The sequence below is a fragment of the Ammospiza caudacuta genome, chromosome 2 (assembly GCF_027887145.1).
Source record: "Ammospiza caudacuta isolate bAmmCau1 chromosome 2, bAmmCau1.pri, whole genome shotgun sequence".
Taxonomy (NCBI): domain Eukaryota; kingdom Metazoa; phylum Chordata; class Aves; order Passeriformes; family Passerellidae; genus Ammospiza; species Ammospiza caudacuta.
This window is the reverse complement of record NC_080594.1, coordinates 18,663,190-18,681,780: the sequence shown is the minus strand read 5'-3', so window position 1 is coordinate 18,681,780 and position 18,591 is coordinate 18,663,190. Positions and strand designations below refer to the sequence as shown.

The following is an 18,591-nucleotide window of genomic DNA, read 5'->3' as shown; positions in this document are numbered from 1 at the left end:
CCAAGGGCTGCCCCAGCCACTGTGCCATTTCAAGGAAAACACCAGTGCTGGAAGCAGCCTGAGTGTGAAGTGTCCTTGACTCTAATCTGTTATGTAAAGCAGTTTATCCATAACAAAACAGACACCTAACAGCAGGGCATGACTGGGAAGCCTGCCTGACAAACATTATCTTTTTACACTGATTAATGCTGAGCAGAACCCTACATAACTGGAGCCTAGATGATCAAATATCTGAGATAATATCTAAGTGTCCAGCTCCAAGACTCCTCTCCCATCACTCCTTGCTTTCAGAAGCTTCTTTGCTTGCAGCTGCAAAAGCAGGCATGTAACTGCTGCTAGCTGAGCTAAATTATCCTAATCCAAGCAACATCCAACACAGCAAGAGCTAATTCACTCTTCTTCTCATACTAGGTTACAGTGGCTGGCTCCTTCCAGGATATGAACTATTAAACACTTGAGCACTAAAGACTGCACTAACTCAATGCAAAAGATAAAGTAAAAAACCAAAACAAACCAAAACATAAAACATTTCTTAGATCCTGACTGAATAGACAAATCTTTTAAAAAAATCTTCTGAAGGCATAATTTTAATCATGCTCTCCCCATTTCTTTAGGAGAAATGGATAAGTTTCAAGGAATGAGCAGCAGGTTTTATGATTTGGTTCTGTTGCTTTAGGGATGCAAAATATCAGTTTTGACAGTCAATCTAAAATAAAAAAGGCTGAAAGACTTCCATCTCTTAAGAGTTGAGTCTTCCAGTTTTTAAATCTGCATTATATTTGACTCATTTAAAAAAATCACAGTTATTGAGGAACTAATTAGGAACACTGAACTAAACTAAAAAAGCAAAACCAAATCAGATGGGTCATTATAATCAACTAACAGCAGTCATGAAATGCATCTCTTGAAGCTTGGACATCTATTAATGAAGAATTTCATAAATTAATTAATTTGGAGATGCATTTATGCAGAGTAAAGAACTGAAGTTACAGCAGATGAGAATACTCAGAAAGAAAATTCTGTAACTCAACACTCCAAAGCCAAAGTTCATACCTGAGGCCTCTCCAGTACTGAAGAATGTGCCTGCCTCCCAGTATTTGCTAATTAGCGACACACTGCTGGAATTAATTAAATTCTGTTTTACTAGACCAGAACTAGAAGAGCTAGTTTATCAAACATTAAATCTTTACACAGAGGGCACACTACACGTGGCCAGTGACCATCCCAGAGCCACACAGGCTTTTTTTTCCCTTCATATTGGCTAATTCTTACTTGCAAGTGCATGTAGTACACACACCACAGAAATCTGGAACAGCCCTACCCCTCAACAGGTGAAGTGCATGAGAGCAGAGGGGAAATAAGGACAGCACAGCATCTCTTGGCAAGTAATAGCAACAAATGCTTTCTGGTCCTTACATTTCTTTCCTGGGAACATCTGCCACGCACAGCATGGTCATGGGGCTCCACAAACGACAGAAAAAAACCACAGTGAAATTTGGTACCCAGCTTTATAAAGCAAAACAAAACAAAAAAAAAAAAAAAAGAAAAAGAAATTTCTCTAGCTTCAAATTGATGGGATAGGTGAAATGCCTATGGTATTCCCATGGGTAACAGCAGTCCCAGAGGTTTCCCAGAGGTTTTCTTCACCTTTAGTTGTGCTGGTTGTCACTCTGGAGAAAGAGCTGGTAAAAAGACAACTCTGACTTCAAATAAAAGCAAAGACCAGCTGCTCCAAGGTTTGGTTTTATTTGATCAAGGTCAAAAGATCCCCTACCCTGCGGCTCAACAAACTTTACCTGTAGAGGAAAAGCAGCTATTGCCTAGGCAGAACACACATGGCACTTCCAGCCCATGGCTTTTGTTTTCCAGGCAGTGCTGCACCCACACTACTGGGATAAATTGAGTGCCTTGTTGTCTTTGTTTGCAGCTGGATTACACAGCTGCTATACAGCACATTGCTAGGACATAGATGCTGGACTGTACACTTAGACCCTATGATTCCCAAAACAGGGACTCATCTTTTACAAGATAAGGTACCAGAAGTGTGCAGAGAGGTAATACTCAACTGTACATACTGTCTGTCTCCTGTTCCTCTACATCCTGCTGTGACCTGCTGCCTTCTACAGTCCTTCAGAAGTGCCATTTTACACAACTTTGAAATGTCTCTTCCCCTGGTCTCTAAGTGCTGCCACCTCCTCTGATCTTTCCTTGCCAACAGCCTGTTTTGTTTATTCAAAGGAACATTGTGATTTCCACATCCATCAGTAACACAGTAAGGAAGCTGCTTTAGGATTCAGTCCAGTTAGAAGCAATTATTTGCACAAATTCTTTACTTAGAAGTCTACCAATATTCAAATTATACATTTTAAATGTAAAACACTACATCTTACAGCTGTAGAGAAGCATTTTGTGAAAGGTAGACAGCCAGCATTAACTGCTTGGTGCTGACTCCAAAAAGATGAAAAATATTTGAGTTTACTAAAAACTGTATTGTGTATTTACTGCATATGTCAGGGGGCACAGAATCACTTTTATCAACCCCTATAACTTCTCTTAACATTCTCAAAAGCCTATTTCACTGTAGCTTTTTATAGCTATCACTTTTCTCTTGTCAATGAAATCTTGATATTCATTATTCCATTGCTAGGAAAAATGAAATCTCAGGCAAATCTGAAGATAATAAAAATTACCTTGGCAATGTACTCAGACCTTCTTGATGCAAATCAGTTTTGAATAAACCATTTCAATAGCCAAGCACTCTCTAATTTTGTAAACTGTTTCTGATTTTGCTTTCCCCTGCCCTGGAGGTAGACTTTGTCCAGCAAAAGATGCTTTTTGATAACTTACAGTGAACATCGAAGACAACTGGTTCAGACTGTATTGTTTTCTGGCCAGAAGGTCCATAGTAAGTCACAATGCAAGAGAACTTGGCATTTACATCTTCCTTTGTTGGCATGTACTGAAGAGACGATGTCATGGTGAAGAGCCCGGTTGTTCTGTCCACTATCTTTTGCAAATTTATGACTACAACTGAAAAGGAAATAATGTTTCAGTGTCACACACAGAATTTGAAACCTTTTTCCTGTATGCTGTTGCTTGTTCTGCATTTGAGAACAGGCTGCAAACATACATGCTACCCAAGAGATTATACACCTTTCCTCTAGTACTGCCACTGAAGTGTACCAGGAACATTTTAACAACAACATACTCCTAACCTACCCAATATTTTAAACCAAATCCAAACAAAAAACTAGTTGCAAAATGGTGGGGTCTTTAATACAAATCAGTCTAATTTGTAAGACAGAAAGAAAGCCTCAAAAATGATGGCAAAAAAATTAGGATGAAATTTATTTTTTAATTATTCTCTAATTTATAAGGAAGGAAAAATATTGTAGCCCTATTGGTCTGTCAAAGTTGAAAAGAAGGGAAAAAAATAGTTATCCTTACATATCCTGCAAAATAATTAGTTGTATAATATGATGGTCTGTGTGGTCCAATACACAATATTGGACAGGTATGAAAATGAGACAGTTAATACCTTTTAAGAAGCTGGAAATTAGATACAGGTTTCTATTAGTTACATAGGCTCAAAAATAGCTTGGGGATATCATTAATATAGTAAATTCTCCTCCCCACGATGTGTATTTAAAACTGGAACTAAAAGAGAAAGATTACGTGGTGTAGCTTGGCTACTCTGAAAGGCCTGAACATCTCCCTCCAGCTGCATCTTTCCATACGAGCAGCTTTTCTCAAAGCAAGAACACATTAGAATAAGGCAGAGCCACCCTTATAAACACTGCATGCAAACACCCCTGTGTGGATGCAGGGGCACTGCCATTCCCAGAACATACCACCATCCACGGGCTGCAGAGCTCTCCCGTTCCTGTACCACGTCACGTTGCCCTCGGGATAGCTGTCCCTGGAAACGCACTCCCCGAGCTGCAAAACACACAGCAACCAGCCACCTGCTTTCTCACTAGGCTTTGACATAATTCTCGTTTCACTTACACCATTTTGGGTCTAAAGTTCTAGGAAGTTCAAATGCTTATCCTTAACTGCTTTTCTTAAATACGGCACATCGAATCAGTGAGGTACGATTTGGCAGTGGGTCTAAGATCAGGGTGGCCCTTGATTGCAGATCAGGCAGGAATAAATAGAGTAGTGGCAAGGAACTGCTCTGTGCTCAGCTACAGACTCACAGACAGGTGGTTCATTCACCCCTCTGAGCCATCACCTCTGTCTGGGCTCTAAAGGGACTGCAGGCAGCTGTTGGGAACATAACTGTGAGGGAGAATGCTGCTCTTACCATTTGTAGCTTCTCTGTTTCTAAGAGTTTTGCTTGATGTAAGATTTCTGGTTGAGAGGGTTGTTCTAAAACATAAATAGGATAAAAGTACTGGTGAAGGGAGCACATACAGCTGTTCGAAAATCAAAAAAATACTAAAAATATGTGGACTTTTGAAATGAAACAGAATAATCTAGCCTGATACAGTCTTAGCTATATTTCCCCATTAAAAGAAGAAAGGGTGAGGTATTTCTATTTCAATATTAGCAAAAAGAAAAAGAGCAAACTCTCACTTTAAACGTTTCACACCTTCCAGAATGAATTCCATGTACTCTGACAACACATCTTTTAGCCAGACAGACTAGTTCACCACCCAGGAGGAGAGAACCTGATCTGATTTATTGATTTATAGGACACACATGCTGGAGAAGGAGCCAGTAGTACAGACACTGTAGTAACAAAAATTACTGTAGCTGAGCTGTCAACGTTATAAAGGAACAAACGCAACCTAATCATTCTTCTAATGTTTATTTTTCCTAAGTGGGATTATTACATTTAAGAAATTCAGATGATAGAGAAAAGTGCAATTATTTTAACAGATTCTGTGTTAGTTATGACTCTCTTAAAAAAAATAAACTTTTTTCCAGTGCCAGTTGGTCTTCTTACTTACTTTTATTATGGTAGATGGATCTCTTAGCTTGCCAAAGTGGGGGATCTATCAGTGTTTCCATCATAAAAGACTACTTTCTAGGGACTATATAACTTGTCTGTTAAAACAGTTTGGCCTGAAGCCCGGAATGCAAATTTTTATCTCCAAAAGAGGCAATTTTAAAAGAAGAGGGGAAGAGTGAAGAGAAAAAAATAAATCAATGTCTATACAGTCAAGGAAAGGCTCTACACCCTATCTGTACTGCTTAAACAAGCATACTTTTACAGACTGAAACATTCTTAACCATGCCAGCTTAAAGTACCCTTTCCCCAAATCAAGCTTCCTATCAAATACTGCATGTCTGTTGGTAATCCCAGCCCTAAGTGAACTTCACCACTGCCTTGCCAAAGTCTCTGCACACACTGCTGAAGTACTGAAGTGCAGATGCCCTGCTCCTCTTGTCACACAGGTAGCAAGCCTGTGTGTTTTCCCAATAATCCATTTTGTTTATGTGCGTGTTTAAGTGCAAATGCACAAATACTCTTCACTTGAACGACCATCCCAGGATGGAACAAAATCAGATTGAAAGGGAAATGAAAGTGAATAAAAGAAGCTATTCATCTGACATCTTTCAAATAACTTTGCTTGTGGCAAAAAACAAAATCAAACAAAAGACACAGTCAAAGCTATACACTAAGACCGTCATACTTTCTTCAAAGGACTAATAAAGATTTTTATTTTTAGGAGATATACGCATGTTTATTTCTCTTTTGCTAGCTTTAAAGGAAAAAGGTGGACTTTTTCCACATATGAACCTATCAAGGACAAATTATTTTCACATCAATTCAAGCAAACATGGTTTTCCAAAACCATTAACAGGCCTTCTGGGTCAGATTTTTCGGTCCCATAAACAGGGGTAGTTGCCTGCCTGTCCCAGTCACCAGCTGATCAAGCCAGGACACCTTCCCCCACCTCAGCCTTGCTTCCTTTTGTCTCTCATCTCCCCCAGGCCGGGTTGGAGAAGACCCTGGTTTTGGTGTGTTGGACGCCCCTGCCCTGCAGTGATCCTGTGCGGGGAAGGGAGGCAGCTCTGCAGCTGCTGAGTGGGGCTCTCCCCATTCTGAGTGCCCTGTGACAGAGCAGGTGTTCCAGCTGAGAGGCTGCCACCACCTGCTCCCTGCGAGCAGCCTCCAAGAGGAAACGCCGCTGCCAGATCCCCGCACGTGCACCAAGGTAATGCACTGTAAAACACTCGCCTGGCATTCACCAGCTCAGCGTCTGCAGCGAGGAAAAAAATTTAAACTTGGCAGCAAACCTCACTTGGGTGGGTTTGCAACTTCAGCACGCTGCTTATCTCTCAGCTTAAGAGCTTGCCAGAGTACTCTGCAACTCTATATAGGCCTTATAATAGAGGGAAAAAAGAGTTCACTGCCTGCAAAAGACAAGCGCCAGTGCAGCAGGACAGCAGCTCCCGTCTGCTGGGCTGCCCTGCTTTGGAAACTGGCTGTTTAATTCCACAAAAAAGTTGCTGACAGGATCCATCTGGAAAGCTGGTAGTGCTTGTTTGAATAGTCAGTGAGAGAGGCTGGCAGGTGGTACCTGCACACTGAGCCATTTCAGCTCCTCAGTCCTGAGATAATCAGCTGGCACAGCTGAGGACAGAACAAGCTCCAGCAAAACCCAGACTCAGTCGTGGCTTCTGGGATGCAGCTGAGTTTCAGGTGCATGAGATTCTGGTTTATGAGGGTCACATTGCAGCAGCCTAGCTCTGTACCTGTGGCTCCATGAGTTAGAAACTCCTCTCATTAAATAAATGAAGCTTGCCAGCTACACTTAATTCTTCCGCAATTAAAGTGAGCAAGTGAGCGACTAAAAATGAGAACTTAAAAACCAGACTCAAGAAAATTAAATGCAAAGAAAAGTTAAGAGAACCGTAAATAAAGTTGTGAATGCAAAGTGAAAAAACACAAAGGTAATTTTTCTTGCAGCGCTAAGTTGGTCATATTACATGCGTGGCATCCTCCCTTCTTATCTTCCTTAGTAAATAGAAGCTTCCTCTATTAGAATTAATGCACAGAATAAACCAGACAAGCTGTGCTCCATGGCTGAGTTAGCATTGTGTTAATGCTTAGTAGAGTACACAGTAATTCAAGCAGTTAGTGTTTCATTTTACCATATACCACTGCCTCATCTACATATTTACTACTGTGCAATAAGTAAACATGATAATTCTTTATCATTTCCTTTGGAGCACTGTGTTTACTATGCGTGCTCTGAGCACACTCCTCCCTGTTGTCATTAATTCAATTGTTCTTGCAGTGAAATTGAAAGTGAAACAAGGGAATTACTATTGGCTCCTAATCTTGCTTTAAACTCATTTATGTGACTGACAGCATAGATATCATTGAGGACACCCTGGCACCTTCTACCCGAGAGAAGCAAAAGCTGCCCTTCCAAAACATGAGTTTGTGTTCTCCAAGCACAGTGTGATCTCTTTGAAACTGCCCATATCCACAGTCAGCATGTTCCCACAACAGACTTACTCTGACTGTATAAATCTGTGCCTTAAGGGCAACAAAGGCCAAAAGCCATATAAAAACGTGAAGCTAAGGAAGATAAGACACTGCAGTCACAGCCCTGTGTCTCTAAAAAGCCACAATGGATACCCCCCTAGGCTGACTGAGGGCTTGAGGGATTACACTCCTGCTCTGAATCAGCACCAGGAAGGGACCAGGCTTGTGTGAGCTCTGAGCTGGGCTGTGCCTCACAGGGCTGGGGTTTGCACTGCAGACCAGCCTTGCCATCGAGCTGTGGTGAGAGCAAACACTCATGGACCTTGCTGTGCTCTAGGAAAGAACAACAGACTGGTACTTCCCCTTCCTACCATCCAGCAGGGGACAAAACTAGCATTTGGGGCTGGTGCATCACTTTGCAGCCTCTTGCTCTCTCCCTCACAGTGTGTGCTGTTGCACAGTAGCTGCTCAGAGCCACTTCAAACCTCCCCCCTGAAATAATCCCACAGACCGCACACGGTTAATGTTTCCCTCCTGCAGAAAAATTTGCTCTGAGAACAAATGGAAAATAATCAATGCTAATTTTACATTTTTCATTTCCAAGGCCAAATGACATCACATAAGTGAGTCATTATCAAAGCCTAAAATTCTCTTTGAGCCAGCACTTATCATGAATAAACTGCAAGTGCAGGCAGTCCTGTTACATAAATGCCACCAGTAGATTACATTTTTGAAAGCTGCAGAAATTTGCTAGTCTTAGTAATTTACTGAGCCAAACTTACTTTCTTGGCTTTAATCCTGCCTTAAACAAAAGTTTCTGTAATTTATGATTCAGATGCTGATGAATGTTAATGGTAGTAACAACTAGATTTACTTACTGAAAACTTTGACTATCGTCGGCTCTTCAGAAACATCATCTTCTGTAACTAGCATACATACAAATCTCTTTTCATCACTGATTCTTGCATTCTTGATGGATAATGTATAGTTTTCTGAGAGACTCAACCTGTCCTTGTAGTCTGGTACATCATCATACTGTACATTTTTTTTTGTTGATGATCTGAAGGCAATAAATACTGGAGATCCATTTGGCATTTCCTATAATAAAAAGAAAAACATCTCTATTTTGCATAAACACTCATTTAAAAGTTCCTGAAAGTTTGCAACTGGTACAAACCTGTAATTAAAAAAAAACCTGCAAACTATCAGATGGCTTTTTTTTTCCTGATTGATTTCTGCTCTAAACAGAAGAAATTCAGTGTAATAAGAGCTAGTTTAAGACTAGTACACATTGAGAATATAATCAGTAGAAGTTATTTCAATCCTTTGGCTCAATCTCAGCATAGCAAAGGGCTTTTTCTGATAAAAGCTGGTGTTTTTGGCAGCACTTGCCAAAAACTTGTCTGTATTAAAAAGTATTTGAAATAGAAGCATGTGTGAGCCAGTCTCAACAGCTCCAATTTCCTTTTTTTCATTATTGTTTCACATATTCCCACTGTTTATTTGGGATACTTAGACTTCATTTCAAATGCAGGATTTAGTCAGGCATAACTTTCTATTTTATTCTAAATTAGTTCTTAGCTTTTTTTTTTCCCTTTGTCTTTAAAGGACCCAAGAGCTTGTAGATGGGAATATACATACAAATATTGCTAATTGCAAAGTATTGTTTTCTAGACATCCTTCTTATGCAACTGCCATCCCAAGAAGGAATACAAATTTGATAGCCTTGCACAAATTCCTCATATTAAAAAAATAGAATTATTATGACGGACAAAGTTAGAGGTGCAGTTTTGCAGGATTTGATTCCTTCCTCCTTACACAAACACACGCACAGAGCAGGGACAGACAGTGTCTGCCTTTATTTAAAGAGAGGTGAAGCACTGATTCTATCTTTATGTTCGGTATTGTGCTGGAGAAGGTTTTAATTCTCTTTTATCCCTTATACCTTGCAGCACTGCTGTTAGTAGTGTTCCCAGCACAACACCTCAGCTAGACTGCAGAGTCCACAAAGCCCAAAAAAATGATGATGCTGTAACAAGATGAGTGGAGTCAGAGCTGGGCAGGGAGCAGGAGGCACCAGCTGCATGTGAAGTTTAAATTCCCTTATAGTCTTTCTCTCTCTCCTACTTTTAACTCTTGGATTTGTCTAATGTTTGTCACACAGAAAACACTGTCTTGACTCGATAGTCCTGACAAGAAGTTGGCTGTCAAGTGCAAGGAGCTCCTACCTCCTGCAGCCCACCCAGCTGCAAGCACACACAGGCAGACATTGAAGTGAGCACCAACATCCATGGTGCAACTCCCCCGCTGCCTCCAGGTCCCCACCAAAACCCAAATTGCTCCGCACAAGGCAGTATAGGAGAAAACAGAGTTCTTCCTTCTTCCAGTGAAATAATCACCTGATGAAAAAACCTAATCCAACCCTCTCTGTTGCCATGCTGTGAGCTGCCCTGGGAGAAAAGGTACCATTTCCCTTGGTTGTGTGGGTTGTCAACAATTCATACAACAGCAACTTAGACAGGCTTCTTTGTATGTTAGGTTTCATGTCCCTTTCCATTCAGAAGAAGGTTCAACATCTCCACTTGCTGCTTGGTACTTGTCCAACACAGACAATCCAAATGGAATGGAAAGAGATAATGCATTTTGTTTTTTTCAAAATATCCTTGCATCTTCAGAGAGATGGACTTGTGTCTTCCCCAGAAAAGTCAGCAGACTGAAAAAGATATTGCAAAATGTAGGCACTCCATCTTCTGAATGCTCATGTGAAACAGGTTTAGTGTCGCTTTTTGAAGAAACACTCTCCCCAAACTTTTGACATAATTTCCTGAAAAGTGTGTCCAGGAAAAGAATTATTGAGTGGATGTGGGCTACAAAAACTGCAAACTTGAAGACAAAAAGGAAGGAGCTAGGCGAGAATAGGACGCTCCCCAACACTGGCAGATCATTCTCCTATTAAAAAATAGGCTGGTGAATGCCATTTGCAAAAAGAGAGAGAGCTAGACAATTTTAAATCCACTAGAAATTATCTATTATTGCAGGTACATTTGATTTGAGAAGAGGAAATTTAGATGAACTTCACAGAGGCAGGAAAACCATTCATCTCAATAGAGTTTGAGAGGCAAAAGTGGTTTGGTATCCCGGCATTTTTATCCAGATATGCTTCCAGATTTCCTTTACTTCGATATGCTGATCCTCCTTGTGACCTGGGATAGTGATCATAGACAGGAGAAGCTCATCCTGTGGTGCTCCTACTGCAGGCTGACCAGCACACACCTAGAGAGCACACATCTTTTTGCCCTGTTCCCTGCCAGAAATGGCAGAGTGAAACCACCAGCAGTGCTCCCAAGGTCAGCTCTGCTCTCTTCTCTGCTGTGCATTGAGCACAACAAAGCCTGAAACAGATCCCAGTGACTGTCAGATCAACCACAGACGGGGACAGTGCTTTTTCCCAGGGATGGAGCACGCTCTGCTCCAGGCAGCCGACTTCCCAAGTGTTCAAATGTACAGCGATGGCTCTGTCAAGTGAGCGAGACACCGCGGCATAACATGCCAGATCCCTAATACAGGTTGGCAGAGAACTCCTGAATAATTATTTCTCTTGAACAATGAGATTAATTCCTCAAACCTCTAATCTACACTTGGCAGAAAGTATACAGCTTGGAATCTTGCAGTCTTACAAACACAGGAATAAATGGCTTCAAATAAGAGGCAGAAATTCTATTGTTTGGAATCTTAAAATCTCTCTCACACACATACAAAAAATACACATCATCTTATAACAGCTCTAAAAAATATAAAGATAAGATATACTTACATATTTCCATTTTCCAAACATAAGACCATCTGGTACTTCTAGAGGACAAGGCATGGTAATAGTGTCTCCATATATTGCATTTACTGTGTACAATCCCAGAGCTAGAGGAGAAACAGAAGAGAGGAAACAATTTTAAGTGTTTTCTTGAATTCCCATTGCTAGCTAATATTTGGTTTATGCCTATTGTAACAGCAGCTCCTTTGCAAATGGTTATTTTCCAGCATGTAGGATTTATCCTCAAACCTATAACAAAACAGAATTCCTGACACTAAATTTGTTAAGTGAATGTTATGGCCTTTTTGGACTCATGCTTCCTGCCAGAGTCAATGGGAGCCAAGTGGATTTCCAAACAGGACTGCACATGCTCAATCAGATGAATATCTACAGTACAATCAGGATTGTCTCAAACTTAAAATGTACAAAGGGAAAATCCCTAAACCTTTATTTTCTTCATTTGAAAAAATAGCCTGGAGAGGTTGCATTGCAACACAATATTGTGAAGAAGCCAGCAAAGAAATTATACTCTGAGTGCTGCATAACATTTAAAACATAGGAAATGATGACAGAAATGGGAATGATGATATTAAAATATGTTCACTAAAACCCGGAGGGGGGGGGGGGGAAAGAAAAAACAAGCAAAAAAACCCCAAGAAAAACTAGTCTGCACATTTAGATTTTGGAAAAATGAAGTGAAATGCTTCAATGAATTATTTAAGAACAGCTCTTTTGGAAACCTCAGCACAATGTTATTGTGCTAATGCATATAAATTTACAGAACAAAACCGACCCACTTATTTTCATTGTCCGAAACATGTGAATTGAACAAAAACAACAGACCCTAAAGTGATGAAGTGATGAAATGCAAAGAAGCTTAAAGGGGAAGAGGGTACAACTTGGTGCATTTGCTACAATGCAACTTTGCTCCTCCTTTGCTTAGCTGCCTCTTGTTTGCTGCTCCTTGTCCTGGAGACAGGTTTTGTTTCTAGTGCTTGCCCAGAGAGTGTGCTGGCTGTCTGCTCTCAGCCACACATCTGCAACTTCTGTCAGATTCTTTGCCCAGAGATTCAGGATCTCCCCCTTTGCTGTCTCTCCATTGGCAACTATAGCTTAAAGGCTTGCTGCCAAAGGAGCTGTATTTAAGAGAGTGAAGTAAGATGCTGGTGATGTAGTCAGGTGTTTCTGAGGAAAATCATCCATTCTTCTAGAAACATTAATTTTTGGGAGATTCAGCCCTTCCTTTCCATAGCTAGGAAAAGAAATATGCGCCTCCAAAGACCTGAGCCACAGATCCCTCTGCTTTCCCCAAGTCCTATGGCTGCTGCCTGGAGGACCTGACAATTCCATAGAGTGCATAGATGCACACAATAGGGAGGTTTTTCCAAGGGATTGTTTTTTGTTTTACAGAAAATCATGCCTTTTCAAAGAGGCAAACACTGAATTCTTTGCCTGCAATTTAAACTAGAAAGACCCCAGAGCATTTTTCTTGCGTGCGGACTTCAGAGCTCACTGTTAACATCAGCTTGTATTTATCACGTGTATCAGAGTGACAAATGAGGCTTGGGATTGTGCTGTATGATATTGAACAAAGAAACAGTATTGCAAAATCTTTCCTTAGAGAAGCTACAGTCTGGATGGCACCACATCACTAAGGCAGAAAAGCAGGCTGCAGCTTAATGGACTAAAGGAACACAGGAGATAAGAGCCACCACTACCACACTTATCTTAAACTTTCCTTCACTCGCCTCCCTTTCAACTAAAGCACTGGTAATCTTTCTGATAGCTTACTTAATTAGTCACAAACATGCTTTAGATACATTTATTCACACAGTAAGGACTGGATGCTCTAATTTTCTATGTGGTTCATGGAGACCAGCTGCTTTCTAAATGACAATAGCAGTCATTCCACTAGGTGGTGCTGAGTAAGAGCAATCTTTAAAAAAAAAAATTAAAAATATCAGATAACTTCAATTTCATGGAAACAGAAGCGATGCTTTACAATATCAAGCAATAAATGGAAGTAAAATTCAAAGCTGGAATAAATTGTTCCCTTGGTCCTTCTTGCACTCATCTTCATTCTGATCACCAGGAGGGAGGCAATCCTAATTTTCATTTCTTTGCTAGAGCTAGAAAAAGCTGTCCTTTTTGTCCTTTTCTGGTTCTCTCCCATGGGAGCAAAATTACAACAGACGTGCAAATATATATTCAATTAGTAAACTGGTTAGTACCTGTTCAAATTCCAGCTAAGTGTCATTTAGTAATTTGAAATCTGTAATAACATTTGGCATCACATGGATAACCAATAACTGCTCCTCTGATATGAGATACTCTTTGGTATTAGGGGAAATACTCCCTGTCATTAGAGGAAAACAAAATGACCCCCTGGGATCTGAAATGCTGCTCTCTTATAGACACCCATCTAGCCCCTGCAGAATTGCTAAGGCAGCAAGTACACACTACTGAAGTCTCAACAAACAGCCTCATGAGCGTGAATGAAAATTTTTCTGGAGAAACGCTACAGCATTCAGAGTAGGTAATTGGTGATTGGCCTGATAAAGGGAAAGACTGACTTCTGATTTTAGCGCTCTTTCAGCTGAAAGGCATTTCATAAATCCTGCCTATACTAAAATCACACATTTTTCTATGAAATTGTTAACACCGAACCAGAAATACAGAGGTTCTGCTTTGAATACAAACAGTCCTTGCAAGAATGAAAAAAGTCCTCGTGCAAAATATTCTGATCCCACATCAGTAGCAACAGATCTAGCACATTGAAGGAGTGGAAATTAATTGAATAACTGCAAATTTTCACCACGGTTACTGCAGTAATCTCCACAAAATGACCCTACCAACCTACACACTTAAGAAAAAAAACCCAACACTTCAGCAGAATTGGAAATTACTCTCTCTGTTGCTATCAGACATATTTGTAAAATGGTGGGATGAAGAAGAGAAGAAAATGATTGCTTAATGATATAACACTGCTTACCACCAACCATCATATTGTCAGGCCTCTTTACATAATTTCCAGCTCACTCTAACAAAAAGAAAATGAAAGCAGGATCTACAAATACGTAACAAATTGCTGCATGCCCTAACACGGTGCAGGGTCAATGTCAGGGCCCTCATTTCTCATTAACTCTGCGGGAGGGCGCAGAGGCGGCCGCGGGGAATTGCGCTCCGTCCCCGCACACCGCGTCCTGCCTCGCTCTATTTCTGCTGCACCTGTCTGTGGCTAATTAGGAGCTCAGCCAGCCTCCCTGCGTGATTTTCAGATGTTGCCTTCAAAAACTGAGCTAGTGCTGCGAATAACACCACTAATTCAGAGGCAGGATCTTGTCTCACGTACACCGAGAGCAGCTCTACCTGCTAGGTCTGAACTACACCTTTATCACCTCCCTTCCATTTCTTTACATACATAAGAGGCTTGAGAAGTCTGAGGGTTACTTCATTTCCCTCTCTTTGATCCAGTGCTGAAGAAACTCTGAGCCAGATGAGACCTTTCCATAGAGGTTAGAACATGGGAAGAAAGCAGCAGCTTCATGAGGTATGATGGCTCAGAGACAGATCCCAGCAGGACACTGGTAAATTGAGATGCTTTTAATTGGAGTACTTTCCATGTCCCTATGGCAGTGCTAACTGCATCCTTCTTTGCCCTGCTCTCTGCCTGTGTTTCACAAGGCAAGAACCAAACAGTACCCACATCTTCAAGGGACAAAACAAAAATCTTCAACAGAAGCTTAAATGGAGAGAAGGTGCTGTTGTTATTTTAGATCCTCACCAAAAGTATGAGGCAGTTCATATTTAGAGCAATTATTACTTTTACATCAAGAGGATCATATAGGAGGAATGCATAGAAGGTGAGTTAAAAGAAAAAAGAGATTAGGAAGCTGATATTGCTCCAAGGAAATAACAAAAGCAGCCATGTTTTCTACCTCTACGTTCTGTTCACAATACTAAAACAACTTCTTGCCACAGACACATCTCCTAAGTGCTTAGGAGTAGTATTTCTCGGACAAATTCAGCACCTTGCCATTCACTGATTTTAATGATCTTTTACATCTAATGATCGTTTTACATCTACAAAGATGTCCTGTATTTTCCTTTGCACTTAATTTTTTACTGCTGATGCTTCTGCCCTGGCAGGTTCAGCAGTGCTGCTTTTTATTACACTTTCTGGACCCAAGGAGCAAAGTCTCATTACTGGAGAACAGCAGGACACGTTGGCTGCTCTGGTTCTTTGCAGCAATCAGCAGCATGAAGCAGGGAGGTCAATTAGCAGCCTCTGCAACGGCAGTGTCCAAACTCAAGAGCTATTATGTCCATTTAGCACCTACCTCAGAAACTGTAGTTAACTACTTTGGAAACTCTACATTAGGATTAACACTCCAAATCTTTTCTCCAGGTAGCCCAGACTAGCCGGTACTAAATATAATCTGGGAGGTTATGAAGCTTTGCTTCATTAAATAAATATTTTATTAAGTTGCTATTTTTCTTTCTGCCCTCCACTTCCAAAAGGTATTTAAGCTATATAGGCACACACATAGATCCTACTGGGCACTCACTTAGCTACCAGCAGAAATGGCTGGTACTGACCTAATTTATTTATTTTAGGGAACACCAGTGTTTCACAAAACCATTACATGTTCTTAAGATTGGGATGGCACCTTTTAGAATCACAGAGCCACTTAGGTTGGAAAAGACTCTTTAGATCATTGAGTCCAACTGTAAACCTAATGCTGCCAGGCCCACCTCTCAGCTATGTCCCTAGGCCTTTTAAAGACCTCCAGGGATGATGACTCCACCACTTTCCTGGGCAGACTGGTGCAGGGCATGACAGTCCTCTTGGTAAAGACATTTCTCCTAACAGCCAATCTAAATGTCCCCTGCTGCAACCAAAGGCCATTTATCGACTCCCATCTCACTGCAATCTACATTTAGGTAGCTGTAGAGAGTGATAAGCCTCCTAGTTTCCAGACTAAACAGCTCAGCTCCCTCAACCACTCATCACAGGGCTCATTCTCTATATCCTTCACCAGCTTAATCACTCCTCATTGAACATGCTTTTATTGAAAGTAATTTTTTTTTTTTGTTTTTAAAGACAAAGCAGTATACAAATGACAGCTGGGTGTTGGTACAATACAAAAATGTATTAGAAAAAAACTCTCCTGCTTTGGAGAAAAAAATAATTTAGGAGAGTTTACAAAATCACAGACTGATTGAGGTTGGAAGGGATGTCTGGAGGCAGCTGGTCCAACTACCCTGATCAAGCAGGGCAATCTACAGCCCTGACCTACAGCTGTCCAGGACCCCATCCAGATGGCTTTTGCACGTCTCCAAGGAAGAAGACACCACAGCCTCCCTGGGCAGCCTGTGCTGGTGCTCAGTCACCCTCACAGGAAAAAAGTGTTATCTGATGTTCAGAGTAACAGCCTCTGCTTCAGATTGTGCCCACTGCATCTTGTCTTGTCACTCGGCATCACTGAGAAGATCCTGTCTATGTGTTCTTTGTACCCTCCCTTCAGTGTTTGTACACACTGGGGAGACTCCCCTGTGCCTTCCCCTCTCCAGGCTCAGCAGTCCCAGCTCTGTCAGCTTTATCCTACAGGGGAGGTGATCCAGTGGTCCTTCCTTGGATTCTCTCCAGAATGCCCATGTGTCCTAGGGTGACATTGTGATGCTTGTATCCCCATTCGTGCGTTCTGTTTATGCTGGATATTATGTTCTGTGCCTTTAAGACTGGCTCTGAAGAGTGAAGTTTTCTTTGGGTTTTCTCATCAGCCTGGCAGGACACAGAGACAGGGCTGTAGCTAGTGCAGCTTTTGCTTTTTTGCTTTGCTCTTTCTCTCTCTCTCTCTGGCCCTTGCTTCTGCTTTGCTTCTGCTTGCTTTTGCTTCTGCTCGTTAGCTAGCATAGCTGAACAGTCCAAATTTCTTCCTGGACTGTTTCTCCTCTCCTTTTTTTCAACCATCCCGAACCTGCTCCCGTCTGGGACCTGGGAACACCGACAGTTTGCACCTTGTGGCTGCAGCAGCTGCCCCAGCGCCGGAGGGACTGAGAACAGAGCGCCCACCCCTGAGAGAGACTTTCTGAATTTGTCATCTTTTTCAGAGTGGTGTCATCGGGTATTGTTCATTTTGTGTGCTGGGGGGTGCTGTGCCTGTCAAATAAACAGGTTCTTTCCACTTCTCTCCAAGGAATTCTTCCCGAACCAGTTGTGGGAAGGGGCCGTGTGGGTTTGCTTTCTGGAGGGGCCCTCCTTTGGAATTTCTCTACCAAATTTGCCCTAAACCAGGACACCATGTCTCTCATACTACAGGGCTCAGAGAGGGACATACTGTTCCAGGTGTGGCCTCACTAGCTCTGAGCAGAGGGAAGGATCACCTCCCACAGCCTGCTGGCAGTACCTCCCTAATGCAGCTCAGAATCTCACTAGCCATCTTTGTGCAATGGTACATCACTGGCTCCCGTTCAGCTCTGTGTCTTCCACAGGATCTTCTCTCCAGAGCTGCTTTCCAGGCTGCATGGACTCCTCAGGTAGGGCTCAGCTTTTAACTACTCCTTCTCCCTCTCTTTTCATTGCCTGGCAAAGTCACTTTTCCAGTAAGTCATGTGGTAGACTTTCAAGACTTTCACAATAGCGGAAGAAAATCATGTGCAGCAAACATGTCATGCACCTTTTATTTCACCACCTGTGCCTGATAAAATCAGTTGAAAAACACAACAAAACCTATTTTTTTTTTTTGCTGAGCCTCAACAGCTGGGGAGGCAAACAGCACCCAGCTGCCATTTTCTCAACAAGCTCATCCTTGTGATCCAGCCTGCTCTGCTGAGAATGAGCCTCTCCACATGAGCTACAACGGGCAGTCCTATGCACAGCTCACACAGTGTTCATTAATTTTCTAACATAGCACAGAAAACACAAGATACACTCCAGGATATCAAAATACTGTTAAAGCAAGCAAAAAAAAAAAAAAGCAGCTCATGTTATCAAAACTCAAATGTAAAACATCCCTCATTTCAGCTAGTTGGGTACAATAATTCGTATGCTGGGCATGAAAATAGGGAAGCAGGGCAAACACTTCCAAGAAAATTCAAACAGTGATTATCTTCACCGTACAAATATGATTAAAAATAAAGGTGCATGTGTTTGCTAATATGTTATCTGATACAGGTTATAGAAACAATGTACTGTGTCTTATCTCAACCTATTCAAATAGAGAAATAAACACACACAAGAGCAACTAGCTCATCAAAAGGACCATTAGTTACAAAGAATCATCAAAAGTATCCAAGGGGGAAACTAATTGTACATAAACATATACATCAGTAT

General features: G+C 41.4%; 1 protein-coding gene across 1 annotated transcript in view; it reads right to left on the bottom strand.

Moving 5' to 3' along the window:
• The window catches only part of ALCAM (activated leukocyte cell adhesion molecule), a 116,009-nt gene that overhangs the window by 24,781 nt on the left and 72,637 nt on the right, over positions 1-18,591 (bottom strand). The window contains exons 2-6 of the mRNA XM_058824875.1: positions 11,262-11,362; positions 8,326-8,545; positions 4,307-4,371; positions 3,852-3,939; positions 2,848-3,030 (exon numbers count right to left, since the gene is read on the bottom strand). Coding sequence (XP_058680858.1) covers positions 2,848-3,030; positions 3,852-3,939; positions 4,307-4,371; positions 8,326-8,545; positions 11,262-11,362 — 657 coding nt within the window. The remainder of the gene's footprint in view (positions 1-2,847; positions 3,031-3,851; positions 3,940-4,306; positions 4,372-8,325; positions 8,546-11,261; positions 11,363-18,591) is intronic.